This window comes from Euprymna scolopes, chromosome 10, assembly GCF_053919585.1.
Source record: "Euprymna scolopes isolate OS-2025 chromosome 10, ASM5391958v1, whole genome shotgun sequence".
Taxonomy (NCBI): Eukaryota; Metazoa; Mollusca; class Cephalopoda; order Sepiida; family Sepiolidae; genus Euprymna; species Euprymna scolopes.
In genome coordinates, this window is record NC_136491.1 from 36,791,162 (window position 1) to 36,814,523 (window position 23,362).

The following is a 23,362-nucleotide window of genomic DNA, read 5'->3' on the forward strand; positions in this document are numbered from 1 at the left end:
TGTTTAAATCCGGCAAAAATTAGAGGAAACAAGGCATCTTTTTATGCTCTTCCAGTGGACCAACTTTAACTTCTCTGCGGTTCATAGCAATTTCAAAACTAAAAAAATATATTGGCCTGGCATGAAGAGATACACAGGATATATATATATATATATATATATATATATATATATATATATATATATATATAGCATTCTTCAATTCAAGCAGATATTCTTAAATGCAACGAAGATACTTAGCTTTAGTTACTGTTTTTATTTTTTCGATTTTCCGTATAACTTTTCTATCAGCATCAAATATAAGTATGAATGTTCCATAGTTCTCACTAGCCTTTTCCTATTATACTGCGAATCATCTTCATGTAGTTTATAAAGTGAAAGTAAATACGTAGAGAAAAGTAAAACACACAATGAATTGTAGCGAGTAATTGTTGTAGCACCGTGGTAGGGTGTCAAAAAATAAAGAAACCACAAGTAGTGTAAAGTGTATAAAATATAATATGTATTTATCATGAAAAATACAGGAGCCACTAAAGTGATATGAGATGAACGTGTTCGTAGCATGCGGTTAAAGGTGGTATGAATGTCTCCTTTTAGTCACTGAAACCAGTGGTACTCATAGGACTGGTTGGTTCCACGGAGTCTCAAATAGGTGTGATTTGTACCCCGCAACAGTAATGGGAGGTTAAAAATATTTTTAAAAGTTGACTAAAATCGATTAAAAACTGAGTTTGTTAAAAAGTAAAGTTTTAAAATCAACGAATCCATGGGGCAATGTTTAATTGTAGGGTGCTGGGTTCTAATGAAATATACGTCGAGAATTTTAAAGTTGTTTCCTTTAATATTTATAATACAATTTATTTTACCATCTTGGATTATTTTGATAAACTGAATTGTAATTTTTATTTTACATATATATATATATATAAATATATATATATATATATATATATATATATATATATGATTGCAACGTCTTTTCAGACGAGGGCCACTCCCTCAGACACTTATAGTCCATGAACCCAAAAATGATTCCATCGCCACAGGACAATTTTAATAGACAAACCCCTGAGGGAGTATCTATACACAGATGATGTTACAAAGTCTTAGCTTTGTACGAGAGCGAAGTCCCTCGGTTTTAAATGTTGAGATCCAGTAACAGCAAGAGAAAGGTAGCCAACAACAAGTTTAAACTGCAGACCAGCTTAATGCGGATACTAGTCTCCCGCTTTATGTTTTTTTTTAAATCAGAGATTTGCTTCTCCTAGTTGCGTTCACCACGGCTTAAGGGAGCTTCTCCTAGTTGCGTTCACCACGGCTTAAGGGACCCCTCTCCACCCCAACACGCACATACATACACACAAACACACACGGTGCTAGTTAAACGTTTAATGGTGGAGGGGTGTGCCTTAGACAGCTTTTTTTATTTTCAATGACAGTCTTTGAATAAAATAGAATACTGATGAATGTGACTGGTCTAAGTTCGCACAGTGCCATGCTCTAATACCTAAGCTCATAGTGTTTGTAGATTGTCGAAGCGCGCACGCGTTGAAACAACTTTCATTCATCTAATGTCTTGTGATCTTTTTCTAGAAAAAATATTCATGCATATCATTCGCAGGCTTCATGCAAAAGAAAAAGTATAATATAGAAACACTCGAGAACGCTGATCATGCAGTGATAATGGTTGAAATCGCCCTAAACTCTAGACCCAAAACTGAAGAGTCAGTGCTCAAAACAACGAGATATTATAAAAAGGCTAACTGGGAAGCCATCAGGGAACTAATTAGAGATGCCCCATGGAGAAATATTTTTTCTCTCCCTGCCGAACAATGTGCAAACGAGACCATTGACTGGTTCAAAACTGCAATCGAAGCGCATGTTCCCATGCGGAAATTTTATAGTAAGCCCCACTCTCCCCAATGGTTTACGTCGACTTGTGCAACTGCCATTGCTCAAAAGCAGCATGCATACCGTAGGTTTAACCGACATAAGTCCAGTTCAAACAGACTGAAGTATATAGATGCTAGAAATAACGTTAAGAAAGAAATAGCGACAGCTAAGAGAGAATTTACGGAAACCACTAAAAAGCGCATTGAAGCACAAAAACTAGGAACTAGAGACTTCTGGAAAATCTACAACAGTGTAGTAAATAATGGGCAATCAACAATTCCCCCACTAACCAACAATCACGAGGTTGTCTCCTCAACAACCGACCAGGCTAACATGCTTGCCAGTCGGTTTGCCTCCAACTCCACACTGGACACTTCCACCCCCCTACCTGACTTTCCTATGCGGACAGACGCCACGCTAGACGATCTGAAAACCACCCCTGCTCAGGTGCATGCTATCATAAAAAACCTTGACACTTCAAAAGCATGTTGACCCGATCTCATCCCAGCTGTGCTATTAAAAAATTGCTCAGCCGAAGTAGCTCCAGTTCTCTCCAAACTCTACAACAAATGCCTTAATGAAGCTTGCTTTCCGGTCCGTGGGAAAATTGCTTCTGCTGTACCAGTATTCAAGCATTCTGGCAAAAGGACAGACCATCAAATTATCGCCCCATTAGCCTCCTCCCACTTTTTTGCCAAAATATTTGAGACCATAAATAACCATGCTCTAGTCCATCATCTTACATATGCTCAACTACTGACTGACAAACAATATGGATTTAGACAAGCCCGTTCAACAGCAGACATCCTAACTGTGATCTCTGAACGTATATACCATTCACTGGACGAAGCGGGGAAGGCTTTTGACAGGGTATGGCATGAGGGTCTCCTCAGGAAAATTAAATCATACGGTATCACTGGTAGAATACTTAACATAATTAAATCCTTCTTAGATAAGAGAAAAATCCAGGTTGTCATCGACGGTCGTACATCTAAACAATATGATATAAATGCGGGTGTGCCCCAGGGTTCTATCCTTGGACCTCTATTGTTCTTGATATTCATAAATGACCTCCCAGACAAAATTGCCTCTGAGATGGGTATATATGCTGATGACACTACACCCTATGGCAGGCACGACAGGAAGACAAATGAACACATTTCTAAAGAAATGGCAGAAACACTAGAGGAAGACAACCAATCTGTAGTAAAATCGGGACAAAAGTGGTTGGTCGCGTTCAATGCTGCCAAGACTAAACTAGTTTCATTCAATAATTACAAGAAACCCTCTCTACCACCCATAGCAATGGCCAACGACTCTTTATCTGAGAGTCCATTTTTCAAACTTCTTGGCCTAACGTTCACAGGAAACATGAGTTGGAAGAATTACATTGAAGGCATTGCCAGGGCCGCTGCAAGAAAGGTGGGCTCTCTCTACCGTGCTAGAAAACTACTAACACCCGAAAGTATCCTGTACCTCTATAAGGCGACCATTATCCCATGTATGGAGTATTGCTGCCACATCTGGGCTGGTGCATCTGCTACTAGTCTCTCGCTCCTTGACAAGGTTCAAAAGAGAGTCGCAAACCTGATAGGCCCTAAACTGGCATCTAAGCTTCAGCTCCTGTCCCATCGACGAAATGCTGCATCCCTCTTCCTTTTCTACAAGTATTTTAGTGGTGAATGCTCTGAGGAACTGCAATCACTCGTGCCCCCACGACGTGAGCACCCTCGACAAACCAGACAGGCTGCTAAATCCCACCCCCGCACTGTAGAGATCCCTAGATGTAGAAGATCTTTTTACTTCAATAGTTTCTTCCCCAGAACCGCTAGACTCTGGAATTCCATTCCAGGTCCCTGCTTCCCCAACAGTACTGACGTGCAGAAGTTCAAGTGTAACGTGAACCGACATCTTGCTGCCTAAATCCCTACATAGTACCCCAGTAGTTGTTGCCCCTGATAGTAGCCCTCAACACCAAAGTGGCAATTTACCTTGTTTGGGGTGAAAATGTAATAAAAAAAAACATGTATGGTATGTATGTATATATATATATATATATATATATATATATATATATATATATATAATTATTTATTTATTTATTCATTACACCATAGAATATATATAATATAATATAATAATCTATAATATCTACTAATAATAAAGAATAATAAAGAATGACAGGCGTTGGATAGGAAGAAGTTTTTTGGCGGCCATGACATCTTAGACTTAGATGTTTCTATTTTTTCTAAGTCAAAGTCCGTCAGCAATTCCTCGAAGTACATTAGCAATGTCTGCTAGAACTTTGTGTGTTTGTGTGTGATGTGTATTAGTGTGTGTAGCTCTCGGTCGCGTATTAGTGTGAATTCGTTGATGTTTCTTTTGTTTTTTTTTTCGTTCGTCATTTTCCTTGTCGGAAGTTTATTATTATTCATTCGGCTGTCTCAGTGGCTGGTGGTGCTGAAGGGGAGTGTCGCGGGGTCCTGAATTCCTCTAGGTCACAGTCAGTTAATGGTACAGTCCCGTCCGATTCTGCGTTCGCTACGTAGGGGATCTTCGTGTCTGATGCATAACTGAGCTGGTTGGTCCGGGACCAGGTCGCATTGGTTCTCTAGGTAACAGGTTTCGTCTGACTTTAATGTACGCAGTTTTTTGAACGGGCTGTGTTCGTCGCTGTCTTCCCAGGTATATCGGGTTGATGGTTTTAGTTGTGTCGTTGTATGTGCTACCTTTGGTACATATGCCTCCTCCGGTAGTCGTTGATGTGTCGGCACCAGATTGTCAGCCACATGAGTGGGTTTAATTCCAGGGTACCTCACGCCCGGAGGTCGTCCATCGCTGTGTGCATCCTGTACAAGAACACCCTGTTCTCCATAGTCTGCTTCTCGTTGGCGACCTGTCGCCATGGCTCATCGTTGCGTATAGATAAGCACGGAGTTCTCTTCAGGGTGCGCTCGCTTTGGTGCTTCACATTGACGTAAGTGTCTGTACCCTCGAGGATGCACTTTGCCTCCTCCACGTTCTGTGGCGTAAACCACATTTCCTCAGTGAATATGAGGCTTTATCTACGCAACTCCTGAATGTGGAGTTGTCGCTTGCTTGGCATCGCGTGCGACTAGCGTTCATTAGGCCGTTGCATATACTCCTCAAGACGCATGACTTTCCCGAATTAGATAGCGCCGTTATGTGTAGGGCGTTCTTTTCCGGGCGGATTTTATGGCATACCTCGAACGTGGCTGTGGCGAAGTCCTCTGCGTCGATGTGGTGAAACTGGAGCCATTCGTCGTATATATCTAACGATTTCTGTACCGGCCAGTATTGATGAGTTAAGGTGGAGAATATTTCGTGTTTTTCTCTGATTTGTTCATGTAGTCACTCTACTCTGTATTTGTACGTCATCCGCCGCAGCCGCGATAATGTTGGATAAGTTCGCCGTGTTTTTAGGTATGTTATCCCAAGTCCGCTTTGTCGATTGTTTAGCTGTCAGCGCACAGTAGAGCATGATTTCCCCTAAGTCTGTAGAGTTGGCCTTTTTCATGACCTTTGTTAAGAAGTCGTACTTTTGCCCTCGAAGGCTGTCGGCCTTGTGGGCTAGTCAGGATTCCTCTATTTCCGGACTTGGTTCTCTGATCGTCTTGTCAGTTAAGCGTCTTAACATTGCTAATTGTCTGCCTGCCGTTAGGTTAACTGCGGAAAGGATTGTTCTTGTCGTTAGGTAGTTGCACGGACCGTACGGACTGTACACCTATGGGCACGTCATGGTGTAAGCGTGTTCCCCCTGTCCTGTAATGTCTCCTTTAATTTCGAGAACCTGTATTCGCTCGTTTGGTGCTCTTAGTGCCAGCTGATGACGTAGAAGTGGTCCACGTCGGAACAGTTTTTTAGTCTGCTGGGGCTGGCCTTATGATACACCACAATATTTAGTCTCTGGTCCAATATGTTCGCTAGGAAGGTCGTTTCACGGTCATTAGCGTCGAATTGGCAGTATCTTCGGAAGCTGTCCAAAGTTGGTTTTTAGGGTCCGATGACGAAGGAGTTTGAGCGTTTCCATCTGTAGACCCACGTGTACGGCGTGATGCGGCGACCGGCTGTTGCGTCGAAGAGGACGTACTCGTTGAATTCTGTCTTCGTATCGTGTTGTGTTGGTGCCTCCATCGTTGATGTCTGCCGGTCCGTCTCCAAGCTGCCGTATTTATAAGTATTTTATGCTTAGGTTTACAAATTTTTCGGGTTTCGGATTTCGCTGACACAGCGGCAAAGGTAAGTGCGTCGTATATGACAATTTTAATGCTGAGTTTTTTTTAATTTTATGTTGTGTGTGCATTTTGTAACTCCGCCCTCGTATTTATGGGGGTGACCTATTTGTTTACGAATTTACTGTAATTGTATCCTATGTTTCGTCTTGAGGTCGTATCTTTGGCAATAAATGTGCCGTGTCCATGCAGCATGCGTTTGGAGCTCTGTCCGTGTAGACGCCTGTTCGGTGGGACTATGTTATGCAATTCGTAGTGCCAGTCGTCGCCCATACCGATCAGCGCACCGTTGTGATCGTTTAGCAGTAAGCGGATAAGATGGTTGTATGATTCGTACCATATTTCCAATTCCAACATGTACGTTAATTCGAATGTGAAGTACAGGATTCCTGATTGAGCCGATGGTCCCATTATCTCTGGCACATTAATTAAGACCATGGTTGGTGGATCCTCCGAAGTGTATAATGCCTTGTTTATTAGAGTACGGTTTGCTACCGCGAAGCTTTCGCCTGTTTGTATGTATCCAGTTTTTGCTCTCGCATACACGTCCTTGTGTTTGCTACGCTGTTTCGGTTTATCCTTTGGAGTTGTGTTAGCCTTTCTTCCCTTCATGTGGTCATAGTGTAGGCTAGATACCTCTGTCTGCACAAGGTCCTCCTGCATTTCCAATCGCCCCCGTTTTCTAGCGGCTCCGTGTGCGAGGTTGTCCTCGGCGTGTTGTACAAGGGTACCGTAGCATGGTGCAGTCGCAACTGCTACCCCGCAGTCTCAAGCTGTTTTGACACCGTTTTGTATCGTGTTTGCCATAAGACTCGGTTTTGAAATGAGTGCTCCCTGCATAGTGTAGTTTCCCTCGCTCATTATGTTTGTTAGAAGTCGTAGTAGTAGACTGGGATTGTCCCATTTGTGTCCGAAGCTGTCTCCCTGTCTTATCTTGTGGTGCGGCATTTCTCGACAGTCGTGTAAGAGGTACATGCTTACATCGCAGGTGTTGTGTTCGTCTAGTTTCCTGGTTACGGGGAGCTTGTTTAGCATTAGTATCAGTATCCCGTAGTTGTAAATGTAATGGGATAGTTCCGTGGTCAGTCCCACAGATGGATGTATATCCTGGAACGTGTTTTTAGGTACACTGGTGATGCCTCCTGGTTTCCGTACGCAATGTATTGTCCTTTGTCTATGTATATATGGAACCCAGATTGCGGGTTTGGTACGAATACCTCCTCGTTATTTTTCGTGAGGAATTCCCCACATATTACGTTACTTAATTCGAACCCGATGCTTTTTACTCGGTACGCGGTTGCCGTGTTCATCATGGCTTCCCATTGATTTCGTCGTACCCATGTTGTGAGGCAGTATGGTATAATATAATCCTTAGAGATGGGTTTCGAGATTTCTATCGATCCAGTAGATATCTCACTGCTGATGCAATTCTCTATTTATATAAGAGCCAGGTACGTCCAAGGATGGAATACTGTTGCCACATCTGGGCAGGAGCTGCTAGAAAGGACTTGTCCTGCCTTGATAGAGTTCAAAATAGACTTCGTAGCCTCGTAGGAGATGTCCTTTTCTCTTCCTTGAAACCTCTATCTCACAGAAGAGATGTTGCGAGTTTTCTCTGATGTATCGTTATTTTCATGGAAAGTGTTCGACTGAGCTTCAATCTATGGTCCCCCCTCGCAAAACTTTCACAAGAAACGCTCGTCTAGCTGTAAACACTATCAATTTATCTGTGCCTAAACCTAAACGTAGATTCCATGAACAAAGCTTTTTTATTAGAACTGCACGCCTGTGGAATTGTCTTCCGTTTTCCTGCTTTCCGGCTGACTACAATATGGTTGTCTTCAAGTCTAACGTAAATAAGTTCTTGATGAGCCGTTCCATATAAGTTATCAAATTTACCAAATTTTCATTACTAATGATTATTATATTGTCCAATTTCTACTGTACAATCTTTAACCCTTATCCTTGAGTGGCCTCTGGGCCTTGATAAGTGGTGACACCCATGTAAAAAAAAAAGCTTAATCCCCAATGTTTTCGTATTTTCCGTTTGATTCGTATCTTTTGAATGTCGCGCGGCAGTCGTTCATGTTGCTAGTTCGTGTTAGGTTTCGGAATGTTCTTTTGACTGTGTAGGTTCGTTGGATGTTCCCCGTTTCTGTTTGGAGATGTGGTCCGATGTGGACGCCTTCTCATCCGTTTGATCCCGATTCCGAAGTTTCGTCAGTAGTACTCGCGTCCATTTGTGGCCTAAATATGCTGTCAGTGCTATCAGCGCTATCAGCAGCACCGACGGCGGGATTATCTCTGAAATACTTGTCCAGCCCAAGTGCGTGTTTTGCTTTAATAGCGGTCCGAGCGAGACCTCTGACGATTCCTGTGTCTGCGCTGTTTTTGATAAATTCCTCATCTGCCTCCTCCGTAGATTTGCTCGGGTCGTCGTAGGCGATGTCGTGTAGTTTTGCTGCTAAGTATAGTTTGTTTCTTGGTGTGAACTTAAATTTTGGGGGGTCTGTACCCGGTCCTAGAAATTCGTAACCCGGAACAGTGAATTCTAGCTTTGAGCGGCGCCTTTCTCGTGGAGGAGGCATAATGAATTATTTCCGTGGGGTTTTTCTCTTATATATCTTTAAGTAGGTCACTATCTGTAACTATTGCGTCATCGCTATTTATAGATCGGATACTATTTTACTATTATCTAGTAATGACACTATTACTTTTACATCGATGGGTCTAATGTGTGGAGTACAATTATTACACGATTCTACCAGTGAAAAAAAAATCAATACCGCGCTGGTTGAATCGTGTAATAATTGTACTCCAGACATTAGACCCGGTTCATTCGCCCTTTGGAAGGTCTTGTTTTTAATCCTTCAGGAAGACTAGCAACGCTCCTCACCAAACAAGTCCGGTGGGGAAACCAGTTTAGTCGGCGGTGACCCGACCATTAGGGAGGTAGTACTGGGTTACATGGTACCAATAGCATATGACATGACCTGACATAATAGTTTCTTCTATTTGTATCCATACTGCCGAAATATCTGGTTCTTTTTGTGGGCGATTGCATTTACATTTATTTATCCTTTTTTTATCTTTGAAATTGTTGTGAGGGAATCCATGTTGCTCAAGGTGAAAATGATTAGTGTTTTCCAAACGGAACTTCATGTCAACCCAGGCAACGTTGGGTACCCATGCTAGTATGTATATATGTATAAAAGTTCAATTCATAATTATTTTATTTTCTCCTGAGAGTACATATTACAATCTGTTTCGTTAACTATATAAGACAATCAGTAAACATGGTTTCACTGTATTTTTTATTGTAACAAACTCTTCAGTTAATTCTATGGAGAAAAAACATAATCAAACACATTGTTTTCATTTCACAAACAGTAAAAAAACATACCTCCAATGTGGATAGTTTGATTCCCATTGTTGGTCAGGTTTCTGTCTTTTTAATTATATATATATATATATATATATATATATATATATATATATATATATATATATATATATATATATTTATATATATATATATAAATATATATATATACATATATATATATATATATATATATGTGTGTGTATGAGAGAGAGAGAGAGATGATGACAGTAGTTGAAACAATTAAAATAATATGAATAAATCATTTTTAAGGTGTAGGAGTAATTTTGCAACATATTTAAAAATGATCTGTAAAAAAACATGTTCATTTCTATACAAAATAAATTGAATTTCATAAATATGCGCAACTTGTGTGCAATTAAACATGTACAATAACTTGCTCCGATGTTTCTATATAAACTAACCTGCATATAGTGTTAACTTGCCGTAGTTCAGCCACCTCCTCTTCGTCTATTGCTGATTGCATATCTAATCGGTTAATTAAGATCCCTAAATCCCTTAATTTTTGTCGATGCCCTTTGCGAGACATCGTAAAAGTTAAGGTGTTCTTTTTTTCCGCAAAGTTTTCTTATAAGGCTTTCATCTGCATTCACCTGAACGCAAGCGTTTTAGCTGTGTGTTTTTTTATAATTCTTATTTTTATTTTTATTTTATTGTTCGTTTCCCGGTTGGTTTTGTTTGGATAGTTGATTAGTAAATGTTTACTTGCTCTTCTTATTGAAATATCCTACTTTACCTACTTTCTAAGTCAATCTCCGCTTGCACAGAGACCAAAAAAGAAAAAAAAAGGTTAATGCTCCGAAGCTGGTCACAACGCTTCAACCATGTACTATCGCCACAATGTTTAATCACTGTGTTTGTTTTACTTCAATGAGATGAACTCGACGAACTTACTAAATTTAGGCCAACTGAATTTAGGTACACTTGAGAACCTTAGAAGCAACAAAATCCCACCTCTTGACCATAGAAATCTTCGGATTTATGACCAAATAAATTCATTTCTACAAACCGCTTACTTTTAGAACTCTCTTGTTTTCCTTTTTCCTATACAATACCAATAACCAAAAGTGTTAATTTAATGTGAACACGCATTTTGTTTCGCAATTCCTCATCTAGGATGTTCCTATAATCCTGACACCAAAAGTTAAACTTGCACTCGGCGTCTCAGAGGCAGCGTGTTTTTCTAGGGGTGAATAAAAATTTCAAAAAATTAATAGCAAGAGCCTTTTTGCTAATCAGATACTCTTTTTGTTTCTTGGTGCTGCCATTTATATATCCTGCCACATAAATGACTGGGTCTTCTGGTTAAATTTCTAAATGCGCCATTTAATGCTTAGCTAGGCTTTCAGTATATTAATAACAGAATTTGTGTCTGAATTTTTTCAGTGGGAATGGAAGTAAAAAAGGGTTATTGATTTTAGTTTTAGTATAATAATTTCCGATCAAAATCGTATTTTTTTTTCCTATGAACATGGGATTCAGATTAAATTGGTATAAAAAAGCAATATATTAGACATTCGTCCCATGTCTACATCGTTATCTTGTATTCCAGAAATCATTATACATAACATCATATACATAACATCATATACATAACATCATATACATAACATTTAGATAATTTTACGTACAATAAATGTATTGCCAGAATTTCATTTTCAAAATATGAATATTAATACGATTGTATCTACGCATGTTCGTATATAATCAATTCCAATAAAAGATGAGCTCGTCCAAGCGCCCAAGATTAATTTTTGATGAAGGAGAAACATATAATCGAGAAATATCTGATATCTCTCTTCCAAACAGTAATAGAATAAAATAATATCAATGTAATTATGCTGTTCTTATTGAATAAATATGGTAATTTTTTAAGCAAATGTTCAGTTAAGAAGCATTTATTTTAAATTAATTTTATTATTTCAAGAACGAAATTCAAAGGAAAATATTTACGTTCGCTTTATTTCAAAGGTTAGGAACATAAAAATTATTTAAAAAGTAATTGTGAGGTCAAAGAGGAAGAGACGACACGTGTATACCTATTGGTATTTCCGTGGAGTTCAATAAGTATGAATTTATTACAAACCTGCATACGTATTAAAAGGTCGTTAAAAAAAGAAAGCGTTCTTTTGTAATTAGAAAATGTAGGGATCTTTTTGAACGACCCTCGTCTCTCTCCCTCCCCTCTCTCTCTCTCTCTCTCTCTCTCTCTCTCTCTCTATATATATATATATATATATATATATATATATATATATATATTGGATTTTGTATACACAAAGTTATTAGATGAGATAAGTCATTGGTACTGTCGGTTTCAAGCCCGATAATTAGGACGGTTTTAGTTATCCATATCAAGCCCTCTTCAGCCAATACTCATATCTTATGTACATATGTAACTAATAATGTTTGCATAATAAACAGACTATATATATATATATATATATATATATATGTAGTCTGTCTATTATAAGCTGTGCCGTTTCCGAATCCATAGCGAACTTTCTCTTTACTATCTATCTCTCTTTCTCTCTCACCCACGCACACGCATACACACACGCGCGCAAACATAATTTCTCGTATATAATTATAGATACAGAGATAAAGATATGTCAGCCAACACCCTGTACTTTTACTGTGCTAGTCACTGAAGTGTGGTGTCTGCACAGATGATGCACTGAAATTAATTGTCATCAGTCAATGACAGGGTAAATATGGCAAGTTTATTATTGCAGAATCCCCTACATTAAAAGGACTCTGTCATATTTTGTTTCTTGGGAAACAAATAAATAACCAGAGAAAACGATATGTAAAAAAAGAGGTTCAGGCAATTTATTTGCAATGACACCTATATGACCTTTATAATGCACTAGCGAGGCGTACCCGGCGTTGCCCGGGTGCTTGTAGGTGTGTGTGAAAAAAACAGGTGCCCGTGAATAAAAACGAAGCCTTTACGACGCGCAGTTGGAAAATAGTAAAGTGTGAAAAAAAACAGGTGCGCGTTTTGATTGACGTGACGGTTATAGCTATTCAGCAGTTAGCATTTTGTGCGGGACAGTTTTTAATGAGGTCAATAAATCGGTTTGTTTGTTTTTTAAAAACGCGCTCCATGTCTGATATGACGAAGTCGGCATTGACCAAACGTGACTTAGCTCTCTAGAGACCACTGGCTTTCGGCCAGTAGGTATTTATTTGCTCCCCCACCGAGCAAATTAGGCACAAGGGCGATTTTTATTGTGAGGTGTCAAAGGAGGGGGAAGGGAAAAAGGGGACCAGCTCCCGAGAGGAGGGAAATGGGAGCTGGTTAAAGGTCAAGCATGTGGGGTTGCCCCCACATCTGGTCTTTGCTTGCAGTATCTGCCAGAACAGATGGTATTTATTTGCTCCCCCACCGAGCAAATTAGGCACAAGGCCAATTTTTAATGTGAGGAGTGAAGGGAGGGGGAAGGGAAAAAGGGGACCAGCTCCCGCGTGGTGGGAAATGGGAGCTGGTTAAAGGTCAGGCATGTGGGGTTGCCCCCACATCTGGTCTTTGCTAGTCATAGCTAGTCATAGCTTGCAGTATCTGTCGGATCAGATACTACACTTTGATCATGTCACCCGGGCCCCGGATGGCGCGCAGGCCGGTCTGGCTTTTGGCCAGTAGAGTCGAGTTTCGCTTTTTGTTTATACCGAAAACCGAATGTAACGCATGCCGATGCGGGAAATGTCGAATAATTTACGTTTAAAAGTCAATAAAATTAAATAGACAGGCGAGCTCCGTGGTTAAGTGTGAGATATGACAATTTATGGATGATATAAAACGTTTTAAGAAGTTGTGAAGCGAGCGAGCGCTTCTCTGAAAGAAGCCTTTTGTGGACAGCGAGTAAAAGCGTACACACATACATATACATTTTCACTTATATATATATATATAGATGTTGGAAATATTTTTCTTTTAATGAATACAGATAAATTTATAACTTATTAGACAGTATCTCTTCTATTATATTTTCACGTTATACTCTTATGAGACTGTCTCTTTTAGTATCTGCTCATGTTATACTTGTCTTTTATTTTTGCCATCGAAATGTGTTTTATTTTTCTTCCTGTTTAATCCTACGCGTGGCTCGTATCGCAACGGATTACGTGAAACGTCCGTTTTCCAATCAAAAGGGCTAAGTTCAAATGTTAAAAAAGGACTCAGCACGTCAATACATTTTGAATGACTTTTTCCTTTTATTTTTTGTCTAAGAATAATCCTGATTTGTAGTCAGTTACGAATGCACGTCTTTTGATTAAAACGAAAGTTTGGTTGATGATTTCTTTAGGAAAGTCTATTTTTCCTAGTAGGATGTCTAACGTCGACCCACCCTTCGATACAGTGGCTTCAACAATAAATGGTATTTTTACACTAACCATTATTATAAAACTGATTAATTTTATAGCCATATATGTCTAAGCATCTTAATACAAATTTTGTTTGTGTTATAGCGCTGCGGGATGGTAATAAAAAAGAAACGCAGTTATGTATTTTTTTAAGTATATTAGCAATAGTCTGTTACAGAAATACACGTCATGATCCTGATGCCTTAACTGCTACGAATTCCTGATATTTACATCTTTCCTACTGCACGGGATGTAAAATTTAGTCAAAAGGTGAGGAGAGTAAAACTGGTGCCCCTAAAAGAAGACTATTCTCACCTTTTACAAATTTCTTGACATGCTTGTCCGCGTCTACAAGTTGGACAGTTTCAAACATCAATAATCTTACTCCACACAAGAAGGAAGAGACAATGCATGGGAAAATGGACGTCTAAGAAAACTTAGAACTAATGCCAAATTAATGGCGCTAATGACAGAATTTAATTGGTCCACGCCTCAAGCAGTGCGCAGCGAACTTAATCAATTCGAAATCTTAGAAAAATGGGGTTTCTAGGAATACCCAGAAGGAATTCCATATGATTGGCGCAAATCATTACATCGAGGTAAGATGTAATTATATTTATAGAATATGAGAATGCCAATAATTTATAAAATCGTAGATAATTTACTCCATAACAATATCTATCGCTTATGTTTGAAGTGACATCTTTGTCTCTCTACCACACGTAAGATTGAAATAGCATTTTCATTTGCTGATCTTTTTAGTTTGCAACTGAATTTTTAGTTGTAACGGGCATATTGAGTATCCAGCAGAGACGCGTGTTAGACACAAAGCCTTATCAGCATGGCAATACGTAACACAAGTAGGTTGGAGAGGCCATTGTTGGACGTTTGTAATAATAATGCCTAAGTTTTGACGAACAATCTTATTACGACATTTTTATAAAAAAAGAAGACGATGTATCGATAAACCAACGTATCGGGTAGTGCATCTTTAATTAGAGTTTTGTAAATCTTAGAACCGTTATCTTTTAATAGTATGAAAGGCGCCCCGTTAATAGTTAGTTATCTTTTAATGGTATGAAAGGCGCCCCTTTAGTCGTCAGTTATATTTTAATAGTATGAAAGGCGCCCATTTAGTAGTTAGTTATCTTTTAATAGTATGAAAGGCGCCCCTTTAGTAGGTAGTTATCTTTTAATAGTATGAAAGGCGCCGCTTTAGTATGTAATGCTTTGTTTTGTTTTGTTTTTCTTTGGAATAAATCAGAGGGGATTGCACATTATATTATGACTGAACCTATACACTCATGGTCTGAAGGTTTCATTTCTGTCACAGATAATGATGGAATGATAACAGTTACTTTAAAAGACATGCGTCAAAAAATCGTTATTAAATTCTTATATGCAAATAAAGTTGCACTGATTAACATTTATCGTGACTTGTTGAACGTTGTCGAAGCTGATGCAGTTGATGCCAACGCAGTTGGGCGATTGAAGTGACGTAGTGCACGTCAGATGCCAATGCACAATCACCACCCCATGGCTTGCAAAAATGCATGGGAATGTTAGTTACTATGTAATAAAAAATATATTCTGGATCACAAAATATCGCTCATTTTAATGGTATTACATCCCTCTTTGTATCTCTTCCACTTTTGTTAGATAATAAAAAAAATACGATGCGTTAGTTTTTGAACGACCCTCGTATATACCAATGAAAATGGTGACTTTTCTCCCAAGGAGAATCGACACTAAACCGTTTTTGTTCTTCTCAACAGATCTGTATTGAAGTCGTGAAGTTGATTGCCATTTCTTCTTTCTGTAAAGTTGGTCCTTTCTATTAGTCGAGATTATTTCTAATACTATAAGGCTGTTTTTTATCTCCACAAATCTACTCTTAATCCATGCATGTAGCAATTATCAGATTTTGTCTTGTGAATATCTATCCCATTTCAGGTGCAAAAAAATAACGCATATATAATTTGACTTTCACTTCTCTGCAACTTTTTTCTTAAAAATATATTACTTATATCCATCTGTTATATAAATATTATTATGGTAAGTCACAATCAGAATTTTCTGATCCTGCTTCCTTTTTTTTCCAGCTCGTTTGACTCTTTAGTTTTGTAGTCGCAATCAATTCGTTGTTTAAATACCTAATTGTAAATTTCGTATTCTGGTAGCTTATTTACAAGACCTAAAAGCTTGTGGAACTCTCTTATTGCTGAATGCTTTTCTTTCCAACTCTATTTTTTGTCCTTTGTCTCTCACTTCTTGACAAGGTTAAAAGGAGAGTCGCCGACCTGATAGGTCCTTAACTGTCATCTAGGTTTCAGTCTCTGGCCCATCGACGAAATGTTGCATCCCTCTGCCTGTTTTACAAGTACTTTAATGGTGAATGCTCTGACAAGCTGCAAACACCTGTACCCCCGTAACGTGAACACCCCCAACAAACCTGACAGAAAGCTAAATCCCACCCCTTTACAGTGGAGATCTCTAGGTGTATGGAAGTCGTCTACTCCAAGATCTTTCCCAGATCTGCTAGACTTTGGAACTCACTTCTGGGATTCTGCTTTCCTAATTGTACTGACATGCAGAAGTTCAAGTGTAATGTGAACAGCCACCTTGCCACTTATCTTCGTTCATGATACCCCTGTAACTTATGTCCCCGATAGTAACTGTTACTTCAAAATAACATTATGCCTTGTTTAGCGTGAAAATTGAATTAATAAAATAGGGTAAACAGATATATTCTTTTCTTACGATAAACGTCATTCATTCTTATTACGCTCTTAACATTAAGTGCCTCTTCGACTTCTCTGGGTCGATTTCCATCAAAATTGCCCAATCTGTGTGTGTTTTTTTAATATACATAAACTGTTTGGTGTGCATATTACATTACACTTGTTAGTCTACTTTAAAGAAACTTTGAAAGTATGTTTTCATTTTATACTATACTAGCATTTCAGTCCGACGTTGCCCGGGTGTTTGGAGGTCTATATTGAACAAAAACAAAGCGGTCATTTTTTTTTAATTTGACCCCTATTATGACCTCTTAACAGTTATTGTTTGGGGCTGAAATAAAATTATTAAGTTAATCCATATCCAAGGACCCGCTATTTAAAATTTCAAGTGTTAAAACCCAACATTGGCTTAAAACGGATTAGAAATATTTTCCCCGATCTCAGTACCCTGCATATCAAATTTCGAGTCTGTAGACTTTAAATTAACAGAATTATTGCGTAGGGAAACGTACACACACACAGAGACAGATACACAGACAAGTTCACGTTTATAGATAAACTAGCATGGGTGCCTGGCGTTGCCCAGGTATTTGGAGGTGTATGTTGAGCAAAAAAAAAGCGGTCATTTTTTTTAAATTTTTACCCTTATTATGACTCTTTAACATGAATTGTTTTAGGCTCAAATCAAGTTATTAAGTCAGACCCATGTCCAAAGAACCTATATCTAAAATTTCAAGATTTTAGACCCAGAATTGTCGGAGGGGTTTGGTATCGTTCTCAAAGATCAAATTTTTGAACTTGGACCCTTAATCGATAAAATTTCTGCCCGAAAACCGATCACGTAGATTGTCCCACATCTCAGAACCCTGTATATCAAATTTCGAGTCTGTAGACTTAAAATTGACAGAGTTATCACGTAGGGAAATGTACACACACAGACAGACTCACAGACAGACAGATAAACAGACACGTTTACTTTTATAGATATACTAGCATGGGTGTCCGGCGTTGCCAGGATATTTGGAGGTGTATGTTAAGCAAAAAAAAGCGGTCAATTTTTTAAATATGACCCCTATTATGACCCCTTAAAATTTATTGTTTTGGGATCACATCAAGTTATTAAGTTAGATCCATGTCCGAAGAACCTATATCTAAAATTTCAAGTTTTTAGACCCAATCTTATCGGAGGAGTTTAGTAGAGTTCTCAAAGGTCTAATTGTTGAACTGTGACCCATTAATTGCCAAATTCCAGCCCGAAAACCGATCTCATCGATTTTCCCAAATCTCAGTACCCTATATATTAAATTTCGAGTCTGTAGACTAAAAATTGACATAGTTATTGCGTAGGGAAATGTACACACACAGACACACAGATACGCAGACAGACAGATACACAGGCACGTTCACTTTTATAGTTATAAAGATAGATTGATACATAAATATATATGGAAACAAGTTTGTGCTTACTGTAAACTTTTTACGCAAATATTATGCAAGTATAAATCATGTTGAATATCTGCATGATTATAATTACACGTTATCTATATATCTATAAAAGTGAACGTGTCTGTGTCTCTTCTGTCTCTCTGTCTGTGTGTTTGTGTGCATTTCCCCGCGCAATATCTTTGTCAATTTTTAGTCTACAGACTCGAAATTTAATATACAAGGTACTGAGATTAGGGAAAATATAGGTAATCGGTTTTCGGCCAGAAATTTTGCGATTATAGGGTCAGAGTTCAACGATTTGACCTTTGAGAACTCTACCAAACTCGTCCGACAATTTTGGGTCTACACACTTGAAATTTAAGATGTAGGTTTCTTGGACATGGATCTAACTTAAGAACTTAATTGGAGCCCAAAATAATAAATTTTAAGGTGTCATAATAGTGGCCAAAGTTTTAAAAAGTGACCACAATTTTTTTATATATGGGTTGTTGGATTGCCTTCAATAACCAAAGATCTAGCTTATTTGCATGTTCTTTTAAACATTCATTATAATTAATTCACTATAATTTTTTTCGCTTTTCTTATGAGATGATCATATTTAGTTAACAACTAGCATGGGTGTCCGGCGTTGCCCGGGTGTTTGGAGGTGTATGCTGAGCAAAAAAACAAAAACAAACCAAAACGGCCATTTTTTTTAAAATTCGGCCTCTATTATGACCCCTCAACATTTATTTTTTTGGGCTCAAATCAAGTTATTGCGTAGGGAAATGTACACACACACACACACACACACACACACACACGCACACACACACATACACACACTCAAACGCATTTATAGTTATAAATAGATAGATTACACTTTTTAGTTTACTTTAAAGATACTTTGAAAGTATGTTTTAATTTTATACTATATAATGCTTTTTTGTATTATTTTATCAGGTATTCAAAATAAAAGACGGAAGCAGAATTGCGTGGATGAACGGTAAACCACCGCTTGATACGCCTCCTTGTGGCTATTACAACGAGAAATGTCAAGTACCCAAAGGTAAGATAGTTTCCGGTTTCGGCTTCATCTTGAGATAACATTTAAACCATCATTACCTTATATTTCGGATCTTTTATTGATACGCTCTCTTAATAAAATGATTAGACGGAGAGCAGAATAGAAATACGACCTAATGTTCTTTAAATGCCATACATTGTGGTAGGCAGGACTGCTTTCTTTTGAATAAGTTTACATGTGGCTCGCATCTTTTTATACATTTCAAAGAAGTGGGCAAATTTTTTTCAGTTCACGTAACATATATTTATAATGTATTGATCAGCACCCGGCGCTATTTTCAAAGTCTCAGTAGATGTAAATGAAACGATGCGATTGTAAATCAATAGTACGAGGACCGTGCAATAAGTAATGCCCTTGCCCCACTTCCCATGGCAGTAGATCAACGAAACTTGGCACAGTTAGTAGTATTCCTCTACATAGTAACCACCCAGAGTTATCCATTTCTACCATCGTTTGATGCAGCTCTGGAGACCGTTTTTGTAGAACACCCCAGGTTAGTCCTCCAACCACGATGTGACTTCAGAAATCAAGGCTGCCTCATTTGGGAAACGCTTTCCTTTCCAAAAGAACTTCATGGCTGGGAAGAGGTGAAAGTCAGAGGGTGCAAGGACAGGAGAGTAGAGAAGATGGGGAGGATTTCATAACCAAACACCCGTGCTTCTGATCTGGTGACATGCGAGTTGTGGACCGGAGCGTTGTCCTGCAGGAGGAGGGTATTTTGCTTAACTTGCCCCGCCTCTTGATAACTTCTCTTTATTTCCTCAAATGTGAGCATAATAGACTCCTGTAGTTGTGGTACCCTTTGCCAGGAAATCTATCATCACTACCCCGTCCTGGTTACAGAAGACTCTGAGCATGACCTTGCCAGCGGAGGGCTGCACCCTTGCCTTCTTTGGTGGTGGTGAGTTGAGGTGCTTCCACTGCATTGACTGGGCTTTGGTCTCTGGATCATACAGATGGACCCAGGTTTCATCCTGTGTAATCAGTCTTTTTATAAACTTTGATTCATCTTCTTGGAACATCTCCAAATTCATCCTCGTTCTCGTTCCTGGAATCGTGTGAGCAACCTGAGAATCCATCTGGCACACTCCTTATGCATAGGCACATGGTCATGAATGATAGTTTCCATATACCCTGTCCTAATCTTGACATATTGGGCTATTTGTCGAATAGTAATGCGCCGATCTTCCAAAGTTGCAGTCTCAACTTGACGGACAGATGCCTCATCAATGGCAGAATTGGGGACGACCAGGTCTGGGAGCTGTTTCTACAGACTTCCGGCCATGTTTGAATCTACAATGCCAGCGTTTTACAAGGTCATATGATGGGGCATTATCACTATAAGTTTCCCTATTTCAACAAAAGTCTCTTCTGGTGTGCGTCCTTTCGAATACAAAAACCGGATCACTGCTTGACATTCAACAGTTTCCATTTCACACCTGACTCAGTTCAAACGTGTGTAAAACAGAAACCACAATTATTTCAGAGGTGTAATTTGCCACATAACCCGTAGAGATATAAATCATTACATATGCAAATTTCAGCTAGATCAGCCAACCGGAAGTGGGTCAGGTGAATTACTTATTGCACGCCCCTCGTAGGATAATGAAATGTCACCTACACGAGAATTCATCCTCCATCTCTATCTCTACTATTGTACGTATATATATATATATATATATATATATATATATATATATATATATATATATATATGAGGGGACGTTCTCCTTACTCATAGGTTGAAAACTGCTTTGCCTGCATGTTGCAAATTTCACACAAAGGTTAAGGTTTTATGTCTGGTAATTTATTTAGACATATTTTGGACAAAAATTCATCGGCTAAGTATCGAAAATAAAATTTTAAAAAAGATCCGAAAAAATTATTTGTTTTTCTTATAGAAAAAGTAATTTTCACAAGAGAATACTTTACATTAAACCGGCCAAATGAGGTGATAAAATTTCTACAAATACCTTCTTCCTAAAAGAGTTGAACTTATTGACATATAGAGATATAATTGAATGCTAGAGCATTCAGTTACTTGTTGAACGATGGCGTGTTCAAGCCCGGGGCTACTTCACTATTTTATTTGATGTTTATTTTGTATTAATGAGTTTAATATACAATAAAAAAGAGGTACCATTACACATCAGCGCAAATCATTTCTTCGTTTGCATCTGTTAAAACTAATAAAAAATCATAGCTGATATCACTGGATTGAAATCACATCTGACGAGTTGATGAAAAAGAAAATTTTGATATAACATGAAACATAAAGAAATCCAAGATGAAATATATATATATATATATATATATATATATATATATCTGCAGTAGAAGTGTTCGTGTGTCTGTCTGTCTGTCTTTGGGTACAACCTTCTACAGCCGACACATCTAGCTCGACCATGACTCAACCGTACACAATGATGGACCCTAATCTAGAAATGGTGCAGACAATTTTTCATGAATAAAGTAAAAGCCAAATTGGAGCCGATGTATATACACTTTCCTATAGCTCACACCATTGGACTGATTATGACAAAACCTGGCATTATGATGGTCTTTCGGCCGAGAAATATTTCACACCATATGCCAAGGGCAAGATCAAAGCGCAAAGTATTAGTCTATTTATATATACTCTCTTACAGCCCTAACCAATGGGCCAATCATGACCAAACCGGACATCATGATAGTGTCAGAGAGAGGAGAGGTAATATTTTGCGCTGTTCTTCATAAACTCACCTACCGAAAGAGGGTTCGCCACAATGCCAATGCCTGACAACTATAACTCCGACCTACTTGTTTGTGAATTTGAATAAAATCAAGCTCCTCTACCCCCAGTGAAACGGGTGTCTTTACTAGTTTAAGCATAATTTTTAAAAATTTCTTGGACAAATATACTTTAACAATCTATTGAGTATAAATTTGGAAAATACTTTACCAACTGCTTCCAAGAAACTTACCCCATGATAACTCCTACAGTCGGTCCTGGACCCCTTTCCCTTGTACAGTGATATAAGAATTGCATCAACCCAATCCTGATAGACGGGAACACCCTTCCAGGCATCAGTGATAAGATGAAAAATTTCATGAACAAGCTTATCACCTCCATGTAAGAGAACTTCCACAGGAATAACATCAAGCCCTGGAGCCCTCGCAATATTCACTTCCTTGATTGCATCTGTAATTTAGTTTTCAGATGGGAACTCAGGCATTTCATGGATAAGCTTCTGTTGTGATAAAAAATTCTTCATATATATATATATATGCATATATATATATATATATCCACATGCATATATATATACATATGCATATATATGCATATATATATACATATACATATATATGCATATATGTATACGTATACATATATATGCATATATATACATATACATATATATGCATATATAAATATACATATATATATGCACATATATACATATACATATATATGCATATATATATGTATATACATATATGTATATGCATATATATACATATGTATGTATATGCATATATATATACATATATATCTGCATATATATATGCATATACATATATATATGCATATATATATGCATATATACATTTACATATATATATGCATATATATATACATATACATATATATATATTTGCATATATACATTTACATATATATATATATGCATATATACATATACATATATATTCATATATACATGCATATATATATATATATTCATATATATATACATATACATATATATATTTGTATGTATATATACATATATATATGCATATGTATATACATACACATATATATGCATATATATACATATACATATATATATGCATATGTATATACATACATATATATATGCATATATATGCATATATATACATTTACATATATATATGCATATATATATATACATATACATATATATATATTTGCATATATATACATTTACATATATATATATGCATATATACATATACATATAAATATGCATATATTCATGCATATATATATATTCATATATATATACATATACATATATATATATATGTATGTATATATATACATATATATATGCATATGTATATACATACACATATATATGCATATATATACATATACATATATATATGCATATGTATATACATACATACATATATATATATATATATATATATATATACTCGG

At 37.6% G+C, this 23,362-nt stretch overlaps 1 protein-coding gene across 2 annotated transcripts in view; it reads left to right on the plus strand.

Moving 5' to 3' along the window:
* The window catches only part of LOC145285923 (guanylate cyclase 32E-like), a 1,316,276-nt gene that overhangs the window by 935,215 nt on the left and 357,699 nt on the right, over positions 1-23,362 (plus strand). For both annotated transcript variants that reach the window (XM_080134424.1, XM_080134425.1), the window contains exon 7: positions 19,047-19,152. In XM_080134424.1, the coding sequence (XP_079990550.1) occupies positions 19,047-19,152 (106 nt within the window). The remainder of the gene's footprint in view (positions 1-19,046; positions 19,153-23,362) is intronic.